The sequence below is a fragment of the Lagenorhynchus albirostris genome, chromosome 3 (assembly GCF_949774975.1).
Source record: "Lagenorhynchus albirostris chromosome 3, mLagAlb1.1, whole genome shotgun sequence".
Classification (NCBI taxonomy): domain Eukaryota; kingdom Metazoa; phylum Chordata; class Mammalia; order Artiodactyla; family Delphinidae; genus Lagenorhynchus; species Lagenorhynchus albirostris.
Window position 1 is genome coordinate 18,332,039 of NC_083097.1, and position 23,407 is coordinate 18,355,445.

At 35.6% G+C, this 23,407-nt stretch overlaps 1 protein-coding gene across 2 annotated transcripts in view; it reads right to left on the reverse strand.

Moving 5' to 3' along the window:
• CDH12 (cadherin 12) overlaps positions 1–23,019 on the reverse strand; it is a 270,731-nt gene extending 247,712 nt beyond the window's left edge. For both annotated transcript variants that reach the window (XM_060146002.1, XM_060146001.1), the window contains exon 1: positions 22,789–23,019. In XM_060146002.1, the coding sequence (XP_060001985.1) occupies positions 22,789–23,019 (231 nt within the window). The remainder of the gene's footprint in view (positions 1–22,788) is intronic.
• Positions 23,020–23,407: the final 388 nt, after the last annotated feature.

The following is a 23,407-nucleotide window of genomic DNA, read 5'->3' on the forward strand; positions in this document are numbered from 1 at the left end:
TCAGCTCGATGCTTTGTGACCACCTAGAGAGGTGGGATAGGGAGGGTGGGAAGGAGACGCAAGAGGGAGGAGATATGTGGATATATGTATATGTATAACTGATTCACTTTGTTATACAGCAGAAACTAACACACCATTTTAAAGTAATTATACTCCAATAAAGATGTTAAAAAAATAAAATAGAAAATTATTCTTCATGGTTCACCCTCAGTTACTTTTTCTTTTACTTTAGTAGGTAGAAAAGTGCTTTCACCTGGAAATATTTTCCAAAAATTGGAGAACAACTCACCACTTGTCTCTTGTTTTTTCAAGATGGTGCTGGAAATCCACTTGGTTAAATGTTGGAGACCCACCTGCTCAGATGCTTAAGGAAAGAAGAAAGGATGTTTGAGGGTCTCTTCAGGAACTGCTGCTCACTGCACCCTCTTCTTAACTGCTTGCCGGCATCCCCCCAACAACTTTAAGCCTAAAGTCTGAAAATCTGTACCACTCAGGCCCAGTCCACACATCTTTCTGCTCAGTGGTATCTGGCATGTAAGCACCTGATCCAAGTCTTTATGCTTATGTATTACGTGCCAGTATCAAAAACAAAAATTGAAAGCTGAAAACAAAGTCTCTACACGCCCTTTGCCCCAGCTGTTCATCAAACCGTTGTTCAGTATCCCTTTGTGTCAATCACTGAATCTGGTAAAAGAGATTCAAAGCTGAATTCCTGTCCCTGTAGATGTTTGTATCTACTTCCAGTTTTTAACTTTCCCCTTTGTGCTGTTGACCTCCAAATTCATATCTCTAAGTCTAACCACAACTCCAAAGTCCAGTTAACACACTGAACTTCTAACTGGCCATCATCTCAAACACAACATACCTAAACTTATTCTCAATATTTTACTCATATTTTAACAACTCAATGCCCTTCTAGCATTTTCTCTCTCTCTTTTTTTTTTTTTTTTTTTTGCATTTTCTCTTTTTATTGAAGGCAGGCAGGATAGTGTGTGACATGGTCACACTGAATGCCTCTGAGCTGTAACTAGTGTAGTAAAGAACGTCAGAGGGCATAATGGATATTTTGGTTTTGGTTTCATCCATACCATACTCTTCCTCTGACAGAATTCATATTTGCCTCTCTAAATAAATATCTTTCTGTGAAGGTTGCCAATTAAAATACCTTTGTTTTCAGGGATAATCACAGGACACAGGCTAGGTAAATCGTTGTCATCCAATTCTCCCTGGACACACATTAGCCATGCATTGGGCACAGGAGATAACCCAGATTTGGCAAGGAAGAAGTCTCATTTCTCTTTCATCATAAGGCTGAGAATGAATATGTAATTAACTGACAGTGGCTATTGTTTTCAACTTGTAGAGAGACACTCTATGTAACAGAATAAAGTCCTATATTAAAAAAAAAACAAAAAAAAACAGGTGAAAAACTTAAAAAGAAATGAAGAGATGATGTTTTCAATGCTTTAGTCCATTCTTAATAGTTCATGGTTTGAGCACAATGAATTCCTTTTTGCTTGTTTGGGATTTTGAGTTATGTTTTGGGTATTTAACAATAAAAAGTGCTTCATATGCTAATACATATGAAGATTATAATGGTGCTGATTGTCATAGGGAATATGTTTTTAGTTTAAAATCTAGTCATAACTGATTTTTCCCTGGTAAAGGAGTGAACTATTGATCACAGAGGACAGTGCAGCCAAAGGGGGAAAAAAATAAGTGCCTAAGATATGAAAAGATAAAAGAATTGAAGAGAGAGAGGGAGGGAGAGAGAAAGAGATAGAAAAGAAGGAAGAAGATATAAGAGTAGAAAGAAAGAGAGAGAGCATGTATTACCGTAACATTTAGGTTAACATGGCAAACAGCTAGCTCAAATTTTGCAGCGTATAAACAACAAACAGACAAATAAAAGCCTTTATAGAAAGTACTGAAAAAGTTTCAGAACTACTTTCAGGCAGAATTAGTAAGAACATTCTGCAAATAATAGTAAGGAGCGTGAGTAAAGGGAATGACAGCCCAATATAGGACTGTGATACCAGTAGTCTATGCGACAATGAAGATCTGCATATCTAGGTGAAAGATGAATCTATTAATATTCCAAAAAGAAATTATAATAATTTTTCCATTATTTATGAGTTATACATCATGAAGTATACAATTTATAGTTTGTTGCTTATATTTATGCTTGAATGAACTCTAGAGTAATTTGCATATAATTCTCATTACAGAGTATGGATTCAATCATTGTCAAAAATTCTTAGGTTGGTTGAGTACATTTATGAATTAAAGATCCTTGGCTGGTATTGATACATACATATGCTGGAGTTGATATATAGGTGTGCTAGGAGTTAGTGGTCCATATCTATTACCAACACAAGTTTGCTGCCCAGAATTCAGAAACACTTACAAAATGAGTTTTTGAAATTCTATTGATCGAGCTTTATGTCGCTGCACTGTTACACACTGAATTATGTCAACCAGTAATTCTGAGTTCTTCCTCTTCTTCCTTGCCCAAGTTCAGCTGCTTTTAATTCTAAAATATATCTTGAATTTGTCCTTTTCTCTCCATGCTAACTGCTGCTGCTTTAGTTCAAGCCCTGATGTCTGTGCCAGTCTCTTCATGGATTTCCTTCCTCAAGTTCACTGCATTTTCAATGTACTTCTATTTGCCATCAGAGGGGTCTATGAGAATGAAAATGTGATCATTTCTCTCCTTTGCTTTAAACCCTCTAGAAAATATATTCTCTTTTCTACAGAACACAAATCAAGGCCTTACCAGTCACTGAAAAGCCCTCACGAGGTGGCTCATTTGGAACAGTTTCACATCGTTTCTTTCTCTTTCTAAGCTCCTTATTTGTGCTTCTGATGCTCTGAACATCTTAGAGTTTCACCAGAGGTGCCTATTGATGCCTGTACCCATGCTTTGCAGATGCAGCTTTTTTTTTTTTTTTTTACAGTATCTCCACTCATTTCCTGTCCCCTACAAGTTGCTTTAAATGCTGATTTCCTATAACCAAAAATCAAGGTTCGTTATTATTTACTACATAAAATCTCTCTGGGTTTTGTCCAGCCTCTCTTTCCTGACCTAAGGAAAATAATTTCCCAACTCTCTAGAGCCAACTCTCTAGAGTTTCCCAGCTCTCTAGAGCACTGACCACTCTATCGGGATTGACCACTCATTTCCATAGCACATCTGTAACCTAGGTTTGCAAAATCACTTTGAACATTTTGTATTGTGCTTATATAACTTCAAATATGTTTGAATATGAGCTCCTTATAGTATGTGCAATGTCCAAAACACAACTTGACACATAATATAGGTTCACAAAGACTTGCTTAATTAAACAAATTTAGTAATATACTGGCTAGTAGTATCTCAATTTTCTAATAGAAAGCTCCAGTTAAACTTTCTATTGTACATCTCCGCAGTTAAACACTTCCAAACAACCATTACATCTATTTTCTACTCACTGTGTCAGTTCATCTGCTAACCAATTCTCACCCTTTCAAGCTGCACACACCTGGAATTAATTTAGTCCTGGATTACTGTGACAATTGCAAACTCTTTTCTGTAGTACATTACAAGCAATTGAGGCAATTAAAGTCTGTTCTTAATATTTGGTATTCTACTGAGAGTTTCTGAAAAAGCTGACAATTTGGAAACTAAAATTTCCTAGTGAGAGTTCAGCTATGAAAACAGCAATGTTGTGAGAATGTCATCTGCTCCATGTGCACTAGTCTTTAAATTAACATGTAAGAGGTGATTTAACCACCAATCAGTATTTTTGTTGAAGTCTAAGGCAATGTTTCTCAAAGTGTGATCACTGGGACATTTAAATCTGATTCAAGAGGATTTTCTGTTAAAAATGAAGATTCTGGGCTTCCCTGGTGGCTCAGTGGTTGAGAGTCCACCTGCCGATGCAGGGGACACGGGTTTGTGGCCCTGTCCGGGAAGATCCCACATGCCCCGGAGCGGCTAGGCCCGTGAGCCATGGCCGCTGAGCCTGCGCGTCCGGAGCCTGTGCTCCGCAACGGGAGATGCCACAACAGTGAGAGGCCCGCGTACCGCAAAAAAAAAAAAAAAAAAAAAGATTCTCATATCCTACACAAGACCTACCCATACTCCGTCAGAAAGGAATCTGAAAGTTTACTTTTCTTTTCTCTTTTTTTTTTCTTGTAACAGTTACTCCAAGCAATTGTGATAAACCCTAAATAACTCCTGCTTTAGGGAAAGTAGGGCTATAATAAAACCTGACTGCTGTTACAAAGACATGGATGACTTTTCCTGAATATAGACACACTTAGAGTTGGACCCTCCCACTGCCCCACTCATGGTACAGTTTGAACTCTCTAACTCTGGGCTTGTTTACATAGGAGGCACTTAACAATTAACAGCTGTAATTACTATTTTGCTTTATTATGACAGTGAATTTTAAGAGAAACTCACCTAGATTCCAAGTAATAATCTTTTTCAAAAATTTTATTGAGTTGCCATTTTTAATAAAATATATTTTTATTCTATAAATAATTATCCAATATCAGTATGTACAGTATAATATAAAGGGTACAATTGGGAAGACATAGATGATTCTACGTTAGCTTTTTGGTAGTTGCTGTCAGATAGACCAAATCAATATGGCTCATTTCAAAGAGGCAGGGGCTTTAACCCTGGCTACTCTCCTCCACTTAAAAGAGCAGTGGGCTTGGCTACCTGACATCATTTCTCTGAGTGTTGTTTTTGTCATCTCTGTAATAAAAATACACATGTGACAAGATATAGATTATTAAAGTAAGAGAGCTTCTTATCTTTCCCTTTTACTACCCTCTAAAAATGATTCTGGCTTGGATTACTTCGGTCACTTCTCATCCCCTAGTCCTTAAATTTATCCCTAAGTAGTAGGAAACCATTTATTTGGCATTTGTGATGCTTAATTGGACCAAAAAAAATTGTGAGAGAGCATGGTGGAAGAGAACAAGAACTGGAAAACACTTTTCAGAGATTGAGAAGAGTGTAGTTTGAAAAGGGATACATTGGAGGAAGCACCTGGATGTTGTGAGAGAGAAACTAATAAGACTTTAAAGAAATATTACTTGGGGATTATGGGTTTCACTCATTGTCTCCAAGAACTGAAAGTAAAGGATTCGAATATTTTGGAATTTCTCTTACCACGTGGAATATTTTCGTTTAACTGCTCTGGGATTTAAACATGTAGGTCACAGCTTCATACATTTTACAACCCTTTGGTTAAAAATCTCGGGAGAAGTAAAGGAAGTGATGTGTGAAAAGTCTTCAGCACTTTGCCCTGCACAGACAAAGCACAAGTTAAAAAAAAAAAAAAAAAACAACAAGGCTTTCTATTAAATTTTATCTTTCTTTGACTTTTTTTCATCTCTCATAATCTTGTTTGAAGTATATTTCTGCTACATTGTTCCCACATATCCTCACAATGATAAGGGAATAGGAGTTTTGTCACTGTTTTATTTTACAATTCATTGGTTTCACTTCAATAAGCACAACTGGCAACTTAAAGCTATGTGTGATTATCTTCTTTCACCCAGTATCTATGAATATTTTCTTGGGAATCGTTCACCTATGACAGCCCACCCAGCCTCCCTCTAATCTCCCTTCTGTTCACGAAGCCACAGAACCAGTTGCGTGGTGGCACAGGCCTTAAATTTATTTTTGAAATTTTTGTGCACACACACACAGGCTTTGTTTTTACCTTGTCAGTTTCACCCCTTTGCTTTCTAATGAGACAAGAAAATAACAAAGTTTACTCATCTTGTTTTGATTTGCAAGATTTGTTTTTCCCTAACAATCAATAAATTATATTCAAAACTTCTTTTGACAAAAGGTATATACATTTGTTGTTTTCCACATAACTTTCCCTGTCAAGCTTTATGAAATCTCTTCCTCAATTAAAATAAACACTTACTACACCTGTTAAATTTATCTTAAAATTTGTTAGAGCATGGGAATTCATTTTTAAGTATTTTTTCACGAAAGTAAGTAAAAAATAATAACAAATTAACAGCTTAAATTCCAACCAAGGGACTATTCAAGGCAGAGTTTAAAACCTTTTAGGAATATGTCATTGCATATTTTGCCATCTAAGATTTATGCAGCAAGCATGTTTCGCACTTAGATTTTAAAATAGATACTTGAAGAAGGTTTTCTTATCTCTAATACACTTATTTAATCGTTATGTTTTTCAGGGTTTTTTTTTTTTACATTTAAGAAATCTGAGACTCTCTCATTGAAAAAAATCATCCTAGATTAATGAAGGAGAATATCTGAAGTACCACTCTGATTTGTCTAGAAATATTTGGAGTGGTGCCTTGTAAGTCTTACTGCTCCAAAGCTCTTCATTTCCACTGAAACATAAACTCCCTTGTATGCTCCTTACCCGATAATTGAGTAATTGCATTGTCCTTCTTCAGGGACTAAATTAACATGTCTTAAGTTATAGCTCATTCAACATCATCTCTTTATCTCCTTGAAAGTGACATCATGAGAATGAATAATACGTGTGACACTACTTGCCTTCCCAGAGCTTTTTACCAACAGCCTGGTCTCATTAGGGAGCTTGCTTTACTCTCTGTTAACATGCTTTATTTGCCAGAAGGCATATTAAACACTGTCAAATGCTATCCTGACTAGGCAGGCACACCACCTTCCCTGTATCAGAGTTCCTACTCCTCTGGCTTAGGAGGAGGGAGACCTATTTTTGAACCCCAGCTCCCCGGTTTTATGAGCTACTTGTGATAATTGACTGAACTTTTCTATGACACTACTTTTTTTTACCCTTCATATGCAGAAAACAAAAGTACTGTGCTCCATGATCGGCATAATTGTTGCTAGTATTTTTATCTAACCTCTTACATTTACTCTATCAGCGCATCTCTCATAGCAGTTTTCAAATGTCTCCCATTCTTATAGTTCCTGAGCCTTACACCAAAGCCATAGCTTCCTATGCTTAAGTCCTTATCTCTTTAATACCAAAGGTATTATTTTATAATCAGCCAGAATAATCTTCCACTGTTATTGAAAACTATCTCGTATCATATCTCATATCTCAGAAGCTGCAGTTGTTTTCCCCTCTGGTCAAGGAAACTTTTTATTCTCCTTTTTACCTCTAAACTATAATATATAATAGAGGTCACTTGCTAAACACTAGAAATTCTACTCTTTCAAGAAACTGTTCTTAGAAACACCATCTCCATTCTGTCATCTCCTCTCCCAACTTCTTAATCTGTTCAAATTCTAGAAAAAATTATAAATAATTCCTAGAGTTGGAGGAACCAGTGTGTTTATAACCAAATTATCTCCCACCATAATGCCAGTAGGTATCTGATGGAGTTTTGGTTTGTATATATTTGATGCTACAAAAATTTCAATTAGATGCTTTCTAGTAAGTCTCTGACCTCTAGAACTTACCTTTGGACAAATCTTTTTCTTAGTTCTGGAGAAAATGAATAGAGGCCTACTTTATTTATGTAAGTATATGCCACCGCACCTCCCCACTGATGTAAGGGCAGTTTTCTAAGAAGACATTTTGGTTTGGCAAGGGTCTGTCCAAATCTTAGCTAATATTGACTGTTAAAATAAGATTGAAACTTTCTTCTACATATCTATTCTATTGGAAAGTTTATAAAAGAGCAGAATAATTTTCTACTAGTAATATAAAGGCTATTAATGTGATTAAGTATGTTCAGTGTATGTAGAGACTCTGAGGCAAGTGTTCAGAAGAATAATAGAGGAAAAGTAGCCATAATGATCAGGAAAATTCTGTGTCAAAAACCAAGACTAGACCATGGGAGAAGAGTGTTATTTTAGGTCTAGAATACAGCTCTGGTTCGGGATGTTCTGCCAATCAACTGCAAAGGGCATGCTTGGGGCAAAATCGCTGCATGCACGTGTATGGTTTAATAGAGCTATAACAATATGGACATAGCCTTTGTGGCCCAGACAGTTTTCTAAATGATGTACACACTATGGAGGTTGTATAATTTGTCATCCATCAAGAACACTTTTGAAAGTAAAAATGTGTGCTATTAATAATTTTATCCTGACATCAGGCATAACCTTATCCCCAACTGCATTATTGCTGAGAGGAAAACACTCATTCCCTTGCGTCACAGAGATCAGGCTTAGCCTCAAAAAATCAGCAGAGACCTGCACTGCAAGGCCAGGTAGAGCTGAGATGAAGACATTGTTGCAATTAGCCCCTCACTCCCTGCAGAAGCAGTTGCAAGGACAGCTTCTTCATGACAGGTGCAAGCCACTTGGGAAGGGACTAGACATCCCACTCAGTTGGTTCATGGGAGCTTGTTTTCTTATCATCTCAAAATAGGACCTGATTGTGTAGATCTATATTATTGAAGCCGAGAACATAAGGGGAGCACATCAAAACTTATATTTTCATTTCTGACAGCATTCTCTCTTCCTTTCTATCCAAGTTCACATTTCACTCATCCTAAAATTCCCCCAGTCCTTACCTACTCTTAGTTTTTTATCTATATCTTTTTTTTTTTTTTTTTTTTTTTTTTGCAGTACGCGAGCCTCCCACTGTTGTGGCCTCTCCCGTTGCAGAGCACAGGCTCCGGATGCGCAGGCCCAGCGGCTATGGCTCACGGGCTCAGCCACTCCGCGGCATGTGGTATCTTCCCGGACCGGGGCACGAACCCGCATCCCCTGCATCGGCAGGCGGACTCTCAATCACCGTGCCACCAGGGAAGCCCCAGTTTTTAATCTATACCTTGTTTGTTCTTCTGAACTCTCACCCACGAAGCTTAGTGTATTGAGAGTATATATAGTTATTTTTCTGGAAGTAATTTTCTACTTAACTGAACTGGAATATTCCCCTACTTAGTTATTCAATTATTAACTTAGTAGCTGCTCTTGATCATTGTTTGATCCAAAAAATTTCACTCAGTAATATGTATTCCTAGCCACTAATGAAGGCATCACCTTTGAAATATAAATGTGACTATACTTCAAAACTGATTGAATGACAAAAATGAAATAATCATTTCTTAAATGTATTCAATGTCCCATATAATAACTAAAATTTGATATTTAATCAAAGATTGTATGCTACAGAACAATCTAACCAGTGGAGGCAAAAACTAGAAATATGCTTGGCAAATTAACTAACAAGTGCATGTTTGTACATATTGATAAAAATATGTCATAACTATCACTTCTAAATATTGAATTTAAACACTGGCATTCTATACTATGAAAACTAGATTTCGTCCATGAAATGCAAAATTTTTCACTTGACATATAATTGAAAAGTTTATTTGTAATTGTTTATTGTAACGAGTATAAAGGAGCCAGATGTTACACATAACAAATGTGTCTAAACCAACCAAAGAAATGAAAAGTCTGTTAAATAGTGTTTAAATGATTTTATCCACTATACATATTAACATTGATTTAATCTAGTGTGTTACAAGTCTCTGGGTCTTGATTTTATTCATTGCCAAGTGTAATTATCTAAGAAATTTTTCTGTAAAGAGCCAGATAGTAAGTTTTTTAGGTTTCGTGACCTAATAGATTTCTGTCCTAAATACTTAACTTTGCCATCATGTGTGGAAGTAGTTATAGACAGTATGTAGACAATCATGACTGTATTCCAATAAAACTTTATTTACAAAAACAGCAGGCTGCAGGCTGGATTTGGTGTGCAAGCCATAGTTTGACAATTCCTGATCAAAACTCATATTTGAAAGGTTCCTGGTTATGTTTAGGTTTTTCTTTATAGCACTAAGTATTTCTCTAGAATTCCCTGACTTTGAAGTAAAGGATAGCATGAGCAGAGGTAGCCATTAAGCAGAGAAGCACTTTCAAAGGTGCTTAGATACTTGTTACTATGAGGGGGGGAAATGTGTGGATAAGATTCTTCAACCAAATTTAGTATCAGAACCACTCTTTCCTTCCAGGAAAAATAAAGCAATGGGATCAGGGAAAGGAATGTATACTGAGGAGCTTGTCAGTACACACACTGGGAAATTGGGGACATGGATTTCTTCAGGAATAACTGGACACGGAAATTACTTTCTTCCATCCTCTCCTGATTTCCACTACTCCAACCCCAAACCATGAGGACGGAGACTTGCTCTTTCATGATCCACAAGAGCCAGATATTTACAAGTGTTCACTTAACTGGAAACACATAGTGTTTGCACAAGCTTTCATGGGGTGATGATGAAGGTCCAATTGTTAGGGGTAGAGAGGCGGTCAGATATGTCACTCACTGCTCTGTGTCCTCCAGGGAACCAAGAGATATGCAAACATTCACAATAAAGTGTGTACCTTGGAGTAATTCCCTGATAGAAAATATATGTATGAATTTTGGGAAGTCTTCAATGATACTATCTAAAAGGAAGTCTAGTGCATCTTTGTAGATATATTTACTATTTTTTATCCATTAGAATAGACTCTACTTTCCCCCTAAATTTCCCCTTATTTTGTTCTCTTAAGACATTTTCTAATCAAGGAAGAAAGAAAGAGGAAGGAAGGAAGGAAGGAAGGAGAGAAGGAAAGAAGGGAGAGAAAGAGAGAGAGAGAAAGAGAGAAAGAAAGAAAGAAAGAAAGAAAGAAAGAAAGAAAGAAAGAAAGAAAGAAAGAAAGAAAGAAAGAAAGAAAAAGAAAGAAAGAAAGAAAGAAAAAGAAAGAAAGAAAGAAAGAAAGAAAGAAAGAAAGAAAGAAAGAAAGAAAGAAAGAAAGAAAGAAAGAAAGAAAGAAAGAAAAAAAGAAAGGAATAATTATACTTACTTTATGTTATTTTTGGTCTCAGTTTTATTTTCAATGAAATTTTAAAGCTAGGCTTCAAATGGGATAAGAAGCTCTGATTGTTTAATTAAACAATTTCAATCATTTGTTAGAAATTAAACTATTGCTAATTTCCATGTGCTTCTTTAGAACTACATGAGTGTAGCTGTAGACTTAAGAAAACATTCAGTGTTCTTATTTGTAGACAGTTATGAAGCAAAGGAAGAATTTTAAAGGAATTTCCTGATCATGATCATATAGTGGATAATAAAATAATTTAAATGTTTTCCTATTTGATGTTCAAAATATTTTAAGTGAAGTGAAAAATTACTGGAGGGTTATGTTTTCAACCATTTCTTATTATCTGGCTTTATTTTCAAAGTATGGTTTTCCTTGTGTTTTAATTTATTTTGTTTGTTTTTTAAAGCTACAACACTGGTTAAAATGGCCTCAAAAGTTACTATTTGAAATGAATTTGCGATAGTAGCTGCCATGGCCAACATAACTATGATTTTCTCTTGTCAATGCTACCAATTTATTGTTTAGTTTATAAGTCTACTCAACAAAGAATAGTAGTTAGAATCTTTTATATATCATGCAAAAATATCCTTGCCCATCACTTTGAAAACATTTTGAATTACAATCTCATATCCTTTAAAATGGATGGCTGAAAGTATGATAAAATCCCATAAATAATTCCAAATTATCTCAAGTTATTTCAAAATTAAATATCACTGAATACTTTGTAAAATAAAGAGAAAATTAATTCTATATGAACTCTTCATCCCTTATTACAATAAGTCACCATTTATCATGGAAATGGTAATTTTAATCAAGGAGTGAGACTATAATTATAATTATGAGGCTATATTCCAAACAATTATTCATACCCAGTGGCTAAAAGACAAATTATTTTCTATCACTAAGATAAAAAATAAGAATGTATACTGAAAAGGTTATACTTATTGAGAAGATAGTTCATTTGTGGAGACCAACATCACTAAGGGCCAGAAGTAGACTTGGGACATTTCTTCATACATTCAGTTCCACTACTCCTTTATATTTATAATTCTGAGTCCAAAATTCAAAATGGAAGAGAATATGATTTTTCTATGTTGCATAAAAAAGAGAATGAGAGAGAAAGAGAGCTGTCATTTGACTACTGAGAAAGCAATTCAGTTAGCTGGCAGAAGAAGGTATTTAAACTGTTCCTAACTTCTAACTCACTGTATTACTTGGTGTTGCTTTAGTGAGTCAACACACCATATCACGTTGAGAGATAATTCTCCATTGTCTCTTTTGTTCTTGCAGGTCTTACACAGAAAGCACCGAATGCCCTTTTTCAAGACTATATTTTCAAGAATTTTATATAGCTACAACTTTTGAAATGTTGAGATATATTGTCTTCTTCCAAAGCAAGGTACACACAATGCTTGTAATGCAACAAAATAACGATAATCTCTCCCTTCCAAATGAAGAACGGGAATTATTAGGGTTCCTCTCCTGTGACGTAACCCACAGCATGTGGTGGCACCCATCTGACCTATCCATTTTGCCCATTGGCACCTGAGGCAATGGGAACTGACTCGATGATGCTGATGCTTCTATTGCCTGCTGTGCTATGAGTAAGAATGTCCCTTTTCTATGACCCAGGCATCTCATGTTTTCTTCCAACATTCATGAAACTGTGGAAGACTGCTTGTTCATGCTAGCTGACAGAAAACAAGAACACCAACAAAAACAACAAAGGAGCAGCATTGTTTAATAATGAGAACGAAGAAGATATAGATTGCCAAGAAACATATCAAAGGATGCTCAACACCACTAATCATTAGAGAGATGCAAATCAAAACTACAAGGATGTAACACCTCACACCGATCAGAATGGCCATCTTCAAAAAATCTACAAACAATAAATGCTGGAGAGGGTGTGGAGAAAAGGGAGCCCTCTTGCACTGTTGGTGGGAATGTAAATTGATACAGCCACTATGGAGAACAGTAGGGAGGTTCTTTAAAAAACTAAAAATAGAACAATCATATGACCCAGCAATCCCACTACTGGGCATATACCCTGAGAAAACCATAATTCAAAAAGACACATGTACCACAATATTCATTGCAGCTCTATTTACAATAGCCAGGACATGGAAGCAACCTGTGTCCATCAACAGATGAATGGGTAAAGATGTGGCACATATATACAATGGAATATTACTCAGCCATAAAAAGAAATGAAATTGAGTTATTTGTAGTGAGGTGGATGGACCTAGAGTCTGTCATACAGAGTGAAGTAAGTCAAAGAGAAAAACAAATACTGTGTGCTAACACATATATATGGAATCTAAAAAAAAAAGAATGGTTCTCAAGAACCTAGTGTTAGGACAGGAATAAAGATGCAGACATAGAGAATGGACTTAAGGACATGGGGAATGGGAATGGGAAGCCGGGATGAAGTGAGAGAGTGGCATGGACATATATACACTACCAAACGTAAAATAGATATCTCGTGGGAAGCAGCCACATAGCACAGGGAGATCAGCTCGGTGCTTTGTGACCACCTAGAGGGGTGGGATAGTAAGGGTGGGAGGGAGGGAGATGCAAGAGGGAGGAAATATGGGGATATATGTATATGTACAGCTGATTCACTTTGTTATAAAGCAGAAACTAACACACCATTTGAAAGCAATTATACTTCTGTAAAGATGTTAAAAAATATAAAGTATACAAATGCCATAAAACAACAACAGCAAAAAGAAATAATGAGAATGAATATGGATTAAAAGTCTACTCTAAAGTGGTTACGTTGATATATGCTATATAGTAAATCTCCTTTATGCAATCTCTATGGGAAATTCCAGGAGTAGAAAACATATGCTTCTATAATAGTAATTTCATATATTAGGTGTACTGATTAAATGTCAGTAGCAATAAATTATGTTGCTCCTCACAAACAACGAAACATACGTAGATAGTACCTCCTATGACAGTGGTCACACTTTTTTCAGAGTCAAGAAAAAGGAATTTTTCTCAAATATCTGTTATGTTTAAAATGTATCCAAAGAACCCCTCTATATTACAAGTGTAGGTCTGAGTGGCATAACTGTGGCATAGATTCATAAATTCAATATTGTTGGAAGATGAGAACATTAAATTTGAAATCTTTATCATTCAGGTCACTTTGCACTTGCTTTTTCTGTTATCTTTTCATACAGGTGGCCTTTCCCAGGGTACTTCTCTAATCATTCCATTGGGCCCCACTTCTTATCATCTGGTATAATATGTAAGTGGTAGTGGTTCATCAATATTAGCCAACAGAAAGCACTGTTTTCCAAAGAATCCAATGAACTTTCTTTTAACTAATATTTTACCAAAAAAATTTTGGAAACATACACATAAACACACACACACACACAGAGTGATCTGTACTGTGAAGTCTGTGACAAATGCATCTGGGTTATTTCTGGTGAGAGCATAATCTGGGTATATGATGTTCCACTATGTTCTTAGTCATGTGGATTGACACACGTGTGCTTTCATGTGGATAATTATTATAAGACCTGGAAATTAGAATCAAAGCCTCTGAACTCTTTATCTTAGCTTTTAAGTAACTACTCAGGCAAATCCCTAAATAATATAGAGAAGTGGTCAGAAGAAGAGGAAGGATTGAAAGATAATTAGAGGTAAGGTGGAAAAACAGGAGGAGAAGAAAGAAGGAGAAAAAGAAATGAGTGCTCAAATCTTAAAGCCATCCATGTTATTTTTGAAATGTTGTTTTTAATGATTCATATATTGATTTAAAGATAGTTGAATTTCACTCACGGTCCTGACAATTCAATTAAAATAGCCCCATTAGACCTTTATGGCACAGCTATTATGAAACAACTAGCATGCTAGAAGCAAGAAATAAATTGTAAAGGAGAGAGAACTGGCATACAATGGGCATCGACTATTTGACAAGAACTTTAGCATATTGTGTTATTTATTTACTCAAATTCTATTTCAGCAATTTTCCTTTTAGATATATTGCTGTCTAATCATACCCCAAAATGATTATTTCAAAGACAGCCTCACGTATTGAGAGAAACTATAAAACTCAGGGATATTTTTAAGAACCAAGGTGTGTAATAAAATATCAGGTTTACTTAATGGTTTATTCTGATGTTTTGCTACAGAAAGAGCAGGTAACCAAAGATGCTTGATTAGCAGCAAGGTCAATCCATTTGGCAGCAGAATGGGTTAGAAACAAGACCTTGATTTAGGGCACTTGAATATACTGCAAATGTTCTCAGGTATGTAAGTGAGGCAGGAGTCAACAGGATGCATAAAGTTTTAAATCTTGTATGAAGATTGAGCTGGTGTGATGAACCTTGAATCTCAAATGAGCAGGGATTACTCTGATATTGAAAGCTCACACTTTAGGAGTAAACTGAACCATGAAAAGCACATTATGGGCTTTTCAAAAAGCTATGTGACTCATGAACTAAAGAGAGAGAGAGAGAAAAAGAAAGAAAGAAAGAAAGAAAGAAAGAAAGAAAGAAAGAAAGAAAGAGAGAGAGAGAGAGAGAGAGAGAGAGAGAGAGAGAAAGAAAGAAAGAAAGAAAGAAAGAAAGAAAGAAAGAAAGAAAGAAAGAAAGAAAGAAAGAAAGAAAGAAAGAAAAAGAAAGAAAGAATGGAAGGAAGAAAGAAAGAATGGAAGGGGGAGGGAGAAGGGAAAAAGGGAGAGAGAAAGAAAGAAAGATGTTGAGCCATGAAAATAACTTATGTGTTGGTATAACTTTATGATATAATCTGCATTTTTATTGGATGCAAAGAGATATGTACATGAGTCAAAATATCACCTCAATATTGTGTTAATTTAGAATTTCCAGATAGGCAAATAATTTTGCAGTGCAGTTGTAGCCATTTTAATATGCTATTTTACTATCTCTATTTCTCTTTCTTTCTTATTCTGTTTTTTTTACTAATCCAAAACAAATTCTACATATACTTATTTAAAAAATGAAATTCTATTGCTACTGCCTTGACTTTTGTGTATATATATACACACACACACACACACGCACATACATGTGAATACACACATACACACACTTGCAGGCATACCTTGTTTTATTGCATTTCACATTATGGTGCTTCTCAGATATTACACTTTCTACAGACTGAAGTTTTATGGCAACTCTGTGTCCAGCAAGTCTATTAGTGCCATTTTTCCAACCACATTTGCTCACTTCCTGCCACTGGGTCACATTTTGGTAATTCTCCCAATATTTCAAACTTCTTTGTTATTATATTTTTATGGTGATATGATCAGTGATCTTTGATGTTACTGAAGGCTAAGATGACGGTTAGTTAGCATCTTTTAGCAATAAAGTTTTTTTAAAATTAAGGTATGCACATTGTTGTTTCAGACATAATTCTACTGCACACTTAATAGACTATGTACAGTGCAAACTAACTTTTATATGCTCTGGGAAACCAAAAACTGTGTGTGACTCACTTGATTGCAATGTTTCCTTTATCCCTGTGGTCTTAAACTGAAGCTGAAATATCACCGAGGTGCGCGTGTATATAAAAAAAAGCATATCTTTTTAGTGGTATGTCTCTTTGGAACCTTAGTGTTTGTAGTTCCATCCTGGTTTCTCTTGGACTTCTTTTTTAGTACTCTTCTGTCTATTCCATCACAATGACTCCCCAAAAAAACTTCAATAATGAATTGATGCAGTGACCTACACCTTCTCCTCCTTTCTTAGGGTTTCTTGCTGGTGAGGAGAATCACACATTGCTGATTAGTTCTACCACAAGAAAATATTTTAAAAAGTCATTTCCCTTAAGTCATTTATACACATCCTATTGGGTTTTTTTCTCTGGAAAATATTAATAGAATCCCTATCAGATCAAACCAGCATACACCAATCAATTTCACCTACACTTTTGAAATGTCATCTACAGGCTGTACCCATCCCTTTCTCCTTTCTTCAAACCCTAGAGAAAACGATTAAAATCACTTTGAGTAAGTTTACCTCTGGCTCACTAAATGACAAAATCAGTAGAGGTGTTCCAGTCATTGTTTAACTTGACCTGTGGAGCTTGACATTATTTGTCATTTCTTATTCTTAAAACTTTATTTTACTTTCCATAACACTCTTACACGTTTGTCTTTTACTTCTTATTAATTAGATCTATCTATTCTTCATCTGATTTTCAGTTAAAAATCAGGGTTCTCATATCTTCTCTGTAATTTTTCCTAGCTTGTCACACACTTATGTGATTTTGACCACCATCTGTATACCAATTACTCCTGATCCTGTATCTCTACCATAGGATCTTTTATGAACTCTAGATTAATGTGTCTAAATATCTATGAGATACTTCACCTGGATACTTCTAAGCAACTCTGGATATATAATGATTAGCAGTGATTCTTTTATTTCTTACTCTAAAATGAGTACTCATTGATCAGTGATCTTTGATGTTACTACTACGACTTGCTGAAGGCTAAGATGACGGTTTAAGATTACTAAGATTACTCATTCTCTACATATGATTATCCACTAATTATTTGTCTCATCCTTTATATTCTCTTGACCAATGGATCTTGAAATCTTCTATTGTCTACCTTTCAAATGTCCAACTCTAATATCCCGTTTCCTTTATTACTTCCGAGACAATCCTTCTGTGACCTTTCCCTTCATATGCTCCTCATCTCCATGTCTGTTTTTCTGTCTCCAAGTCCTTCAAATGGATCTCTGAGTAATCATTCTAGAACTGTAATTCTGTCCATGAGAATCCTCAACCAAGACACTATGGATCCTGATGCCTTTAAGAACAAATGATACTGTAATGTACAGCATGGTGACTACACTTAATAATACTGTATTCATATTTGAAGGTTGCTAAGACAGTAAATCTTAAAAGTCTTCATCACAAGAAAAATAAATTGTAACTGTGTGGTGATAGATTTTAACTAGACTTTTTGGGGTGACCATCTCACAACGTATACAAATGTCGAATCATGTACACCTGAAACTACTATTCTATGTCAATTATATCTCAATTAAAAAAAAAATAAAAGAACAGATATTACTGATCTTGGTACCAGACTTGAGCCTCTGCACTTTCTCTATTTACCTACTCTGAAATGTTGGTTTCACACTCTCTGACTATATTGAAATATGGTTATCGAGGCTCACCTAGCACTTTCAAGCCTCAGTGTTTATAAAAACTTTTCCTCAGACTATCTTTTCTGAAAAAATAAAGTCATCCTTTGAGACTCATCTCAGGTGCTTCGTCATCTGTGAAGGCTTCCTTGAATTCCTCCATCTTCTAGGCATAGTCATAGACCTTCCTTTGTCTCCACAGCTCCTCATAGGGTCTTTGTCACAGTATTAAAATTAATTGTTGTATTAAAATTATTGTTCACTCCTAAGATGCTTATAGGACAATAAAATGTGATACCTTCTGGTACAATGAAACTAAATTATCCCGCTCTACCCGGCTTAAAATCCCAGTTTCAATATTTATTGGGTGTTGGGCCATGGGAAGTTATTTAACTTTCTGTGCCTCACTTTTCTGATGTGTAAAATGGGGCTACTAATAATCTTCCTCCTAGTGCTGTTGTGAAGACTACATAAATTTTGGTAAGTAAAGGGTTTAAAATCCTGCCTTAAGATGCTCAATAAAGCTTACCTGTTATAATTGCAATCTAAAGACATTCATACTTAAATTTATCCCCACAAGGCTTAATGCTTTCTGAAATTGTAATGCATTCTCAACAAAAAATGTTAAATAAAGAAATGCCTCTGAAATTAAGGTTTAGATATGCTTCAATTCTTAATCTTTCTGCCATTTTAAACACTTTCAACTTAAGAATTGCTGCTAACAAAGATCATCTGAAGTGACAACTCAATTTTCTAAATTATTACTTGAAGATGAGATGGGTGGCACTTTCTTGATACATAGCTTTGAGGCTATGACATAATTTAGTACTATAGAGACAAGGCACCCAGTTATATTTGTTGGTATAAGCAACTTACCGTGCATGTGTGTGTGTATGTGTGTGTAAGCAAATGTGCACGTGTGTGTGTCTTTAATAATAATTTTTTGAGGTGACTTTGAGCAACAGGTAATAAATGAATTTAAAATGTTTGCTGATCAAATTAATTTCTGTGTTGCTCTGTAATGTGGCACTTTACACGTGTCCAAGTGTTGTAGTAAATCCAAAATGTCTATTTGAGAAAAGCATTGATTTTGCCTCTTGACACACTTGGGATGTATTTGTATATAAAATAATATTCATTATAAGCAACACCAAGGTTTGGTCTTTCTTGAAAGGATGTCAACAATAACACCTGCTCCTTTTAAATATTAAATATAACAGTGTTGAGGCTAATATCTATTAAGCCACTCAACCACCCCCCTTTAATTTCTACCGGAAGAAATTCTTTTATATTTGAAGGTAGGGAAATTGCTTTTTTCTCTCAATAAGTGGAGTTTCCAATAATGGGAACTCTACAAATTAATACTTTCCATGTATGTTCTTGCTGAAAAGAAACATACATTAAATTTGAAGCTCACTTAGAATAGTTCAGTTGACCATTGATCTTGACACTTGTGCACTCCCTTGACACAGAGTTCCATATTATTTATAGTACCTTACTTTACTATGAACTGTCTCAGAGCCTTTCCAAAAAAAAGTAGGAGCACAAATATATTTATATGTTTACACACATATATATAATGCTTGAATTGGTCCCAATGTTATCATATCACTATTCCCACATCTACAATCATCAAGACAGAGTTAATTAAACTTTAATTAGTTTCCATGTGGAAAGGAAATCTTGGCAACTGTTGTTTCATTTGCATTAGAAACATACATTACCTGAGAGCCATGGGTTTTCATTATACTTTACAAATGGGGAACCATGTGTCTATGAAAATAATATTTTAATTTCATAATAGGTTAGATATTAGACCTTTTTAATCTATTTATAAATACTAATTCATCTCTTAAATGATTTGGGTGAATTCCATACTATCATAGTCATTATAAAAATAGAGTTCAAGGCTATCAAACAAAGCTTGCATAAGCAGCTCCTAGATCCTTTTAATCATGTCCATTGGGATGTGAAATACTACACTAGCTAGGATAGATTAAAAGTCAATTTCATTAAATTTTCAACAAAATTTAAATTCTCACCTCAAATTCTGGCAAGCAAAGGCTATGGATCTGCTTTAGTCAAAACCAGAGAATGGCTTCTCAGCAGACATTTGCCCAGAACCTCAATGCGATGTCCAGCTTCCATCACAAGCAAGTTGATATAACTGACACCCAGGAGGCAGTGTTCTAGAGCTACGCTACCTCTTCATTTGTCTTGGATTTGAAAACTCAATCCTTATGCAAAATTAACTCACAAGAAATGAGTGCACCAGGACAACAGGAAATTATCTCACCATAGAAAAGGTTAGTGATTTTTTTATATTCTGTGATCACATAGAGGAATCATACAAGCAGAAACTATGTATGGTAACATCAGGGGACATCCATGCTTGGGAGTGCTTTCCTCAAAAGTTGCTAAGGCCCATCTTGTGCCGAGGGCTATTTGTGGAGCAATGCCATCTGAGTGGGGTGCCCTGGGATGGATTAGAATTGCTTGGGCCTCAGTAGACATTTCTCTCCTTTAAGGGTCTCTCTGACTTTCTGCTCAATTTTGGGGTTCACCAGATACCATATGGACCTCAGGACTACCACCTATGGAGTTGTCCCAGGCCCACAAGACCAGGCCCTGATTCCTAGTAGATGGCCTGTCAAGGATATTACTCCTGCTAAACGGCATTGTATATTTTTTGCAAGATCACTAAAAATTGGACTGCCAGAATGGTACTCAAGGACTGATTTGATGTGACTCAAATTTTATGTATAGATAGGTACCCCACAGAAAATAAATTTGCTCAGGGCCCATACACAGTAGTGTAATAGGGAAGAACAAATCTGACTCCATATTAGATCTGTTTCTTTTACCTTTGTACTCTGTTGCCTATGCTTAGTCATGCTGGCTCTGCACCTTTTGTAAAAGAATGTTGCCTATTGCTTGAAATATACAGGATAACCTATTCTCAAGACTCTGACCTTTAAGAGTCCATTCATGTAGAGATAAAAAGTTGCAGAACAGAGAATAACTTTTGTCTTGTTGGAGGTGTACAGGAACATCCTGACCTGACCTATGTGGACAGCTGCAAGAACAAAGGATTCCGACACCAAGAAGTTTGCAACAACTAACCACACCCCTCCCTCACCTTGCCTTAAAAGTGCTTTGCTGAAAGCCTTCAGGGAGCTCAGGGTTTGGGGGGCAGGAGCCACCCATCTACTTGTATCGCCCTGCAATTCTCTGCTCCAAACTTTGATGTTTTGGTTTGTTTGGACTCACGGTGCATCGGGCACATAAACTTGTGTTTGGTAACACTAGGGCAACCCTGGCTACATGTTCATTTTCAGCAAGGTTCTATCTGAAGACCTTCCCCACTGTATTATTCAATATTTTAAAAATAAATTTCCAAAAGGTAAATTCTAAAATCATAGGGCAAAGAATTTAGATCTTGAATAGATTTGCTTCCTTTGAGCCAGTATTAGAATCATAAGACTCATCATGTTTCTCATTAGTTTAGGTTTTCTGAAATCTCTAGGGACTTTATATTCCAGAGACATAATCTTCTATATCAGCTTCCTAATACTCCTTCTACTATGGTTTTCCATTTCTGTCTTTGGATTTATTTTAAACTCTCTTCAAACATAAATATTTTTATTAAAACCATAGAAAAATCTTTTAGAAAATTAAAAAATGGAAATATCAAAATACATAAAATATTTATTTTTCTGGAAAATATTCTGGTATCATTGATACGGTCTATCTATTATAGACATGAGTCAAAAATTTTATGTAAGAAAAATAGCAGTGAAACACAAATGTGCTGAAACAGATAGTTGCCATCAACTATTTTGTGAAAAAATTTTAATTTCTTTAAAATTACAATAAGATTAAAATTTGTGTATTGTGTTGAGATTTATGTGTATATATCTGGGTTCCAGCATTTATTACTTTGGCCATAAATAGCTTCATAAATAGCTTGTAAAGCCTAAAATAATGGAATTATTTATAAAGTATAAGCAAGCCAAATCAAATATAGAGCTTCCTCAACTTACAATGGGGTTACATCCCAATAAACTCATTGTAAACTGAAAATATTGTAAGTCGAAATGCATTTAATACACCTATTCTACTGATTAGCATTACTTAGCCTAGACAGACTTAAACATTCTCAGAACACTTATATTAACCTACACTCGGAAAAAATCATCTAGCACAGAGCCTATTTTATAATCAAGTGTTGACTATCTCATGTAGTTTATTGAATATTGTACTAAAAGTGAAAAACAGAATGGTTATGCGAGTACAGAATGCATACTGTTTTCACGACATTGTAAAGTTAAAAAATCCTAAATCAACCCATTGTAAGTCTGAGACCATCTATACTCCAGAACCACAACCTAAATGGTATATCATGTTTTCCAAGAGGGAGGGAAAGGGAGACATTCTGGTCATTCAAAGATATCAACAAAAATGTAGACTATTTATACCTGCTGATTTTTCCTGTCTCTCATTGGTAAACAATTCCAGAATGGCTATGACCAATAATGCGTTATAGTAACAGTTTTAATTTCATCTACACATATTAACTTCATGTCTTTGGCGAATAATGCCAAAAATAGGAACAGAATATATATTAACTTCATTAAAATAACCAGGGAGAATGGAAGCAAAGAGGGATTAAATGATATTCCAAAGCTTACCCGGGCCATTGAGTAAGGAAGAGAAACTAGGTCACTCAGATTTCAATTCCAGTGTTCTACTCACTGGTTTGTTCAACTCCTGTGCAAAACATCCATACACAATACACAATGCATAAGCCCCCTTGCTATCAAGTTGTTGTCAAAAGAAACACGCCATTACCTTTCCCACATACTGAGGCTCGGAGCCCATGTATTCCTCCAGCACAAAAAATTGATTCCATACCCAGCCACGTTTAACTCGTTGGAAATGTGATCGCCGCCCTGGCAGGTGGATAACATTCTCTCTTGGTTCTGTGGCTAAAGTCTGCTGTGGCTGAGGTTGAAGTGGTGTTAGGAGACCTCCATCAAACAGGACCCAGAGCAGCAGGGATAAACAGTTCCTTGTAAGCATTGGCAAAAGCTTTTCTACAGCAGAGTAATAAAAACTCCAGCACTTAATGCAGTATTGTGGAATCCAGGTTTGAGGTGTCTGTGGCCTCTACCACTTAGCTTTCTCTTTTATTGCAGAAATGATAATGCAGGCATTAATCCTTTTGATGAAAAGCCTTCTGCTATATTATATTCCATCTAAAGGGACCTATAAAACAGATTAACAAAGATACATTAAATTGATAGAATTACATGATGGTAGTCATCAAAACTTTCATTATATCTGCCAACATTTAAAGAAACAGAGAGGAAAGTCTTTAAAAGAATTATATTGGTAAATGGTCACTGCTCTTTAACCTGTTAACTTGGATAAAACAACTAAGTTTTTTTTACAGACTTGAAAAGTATGA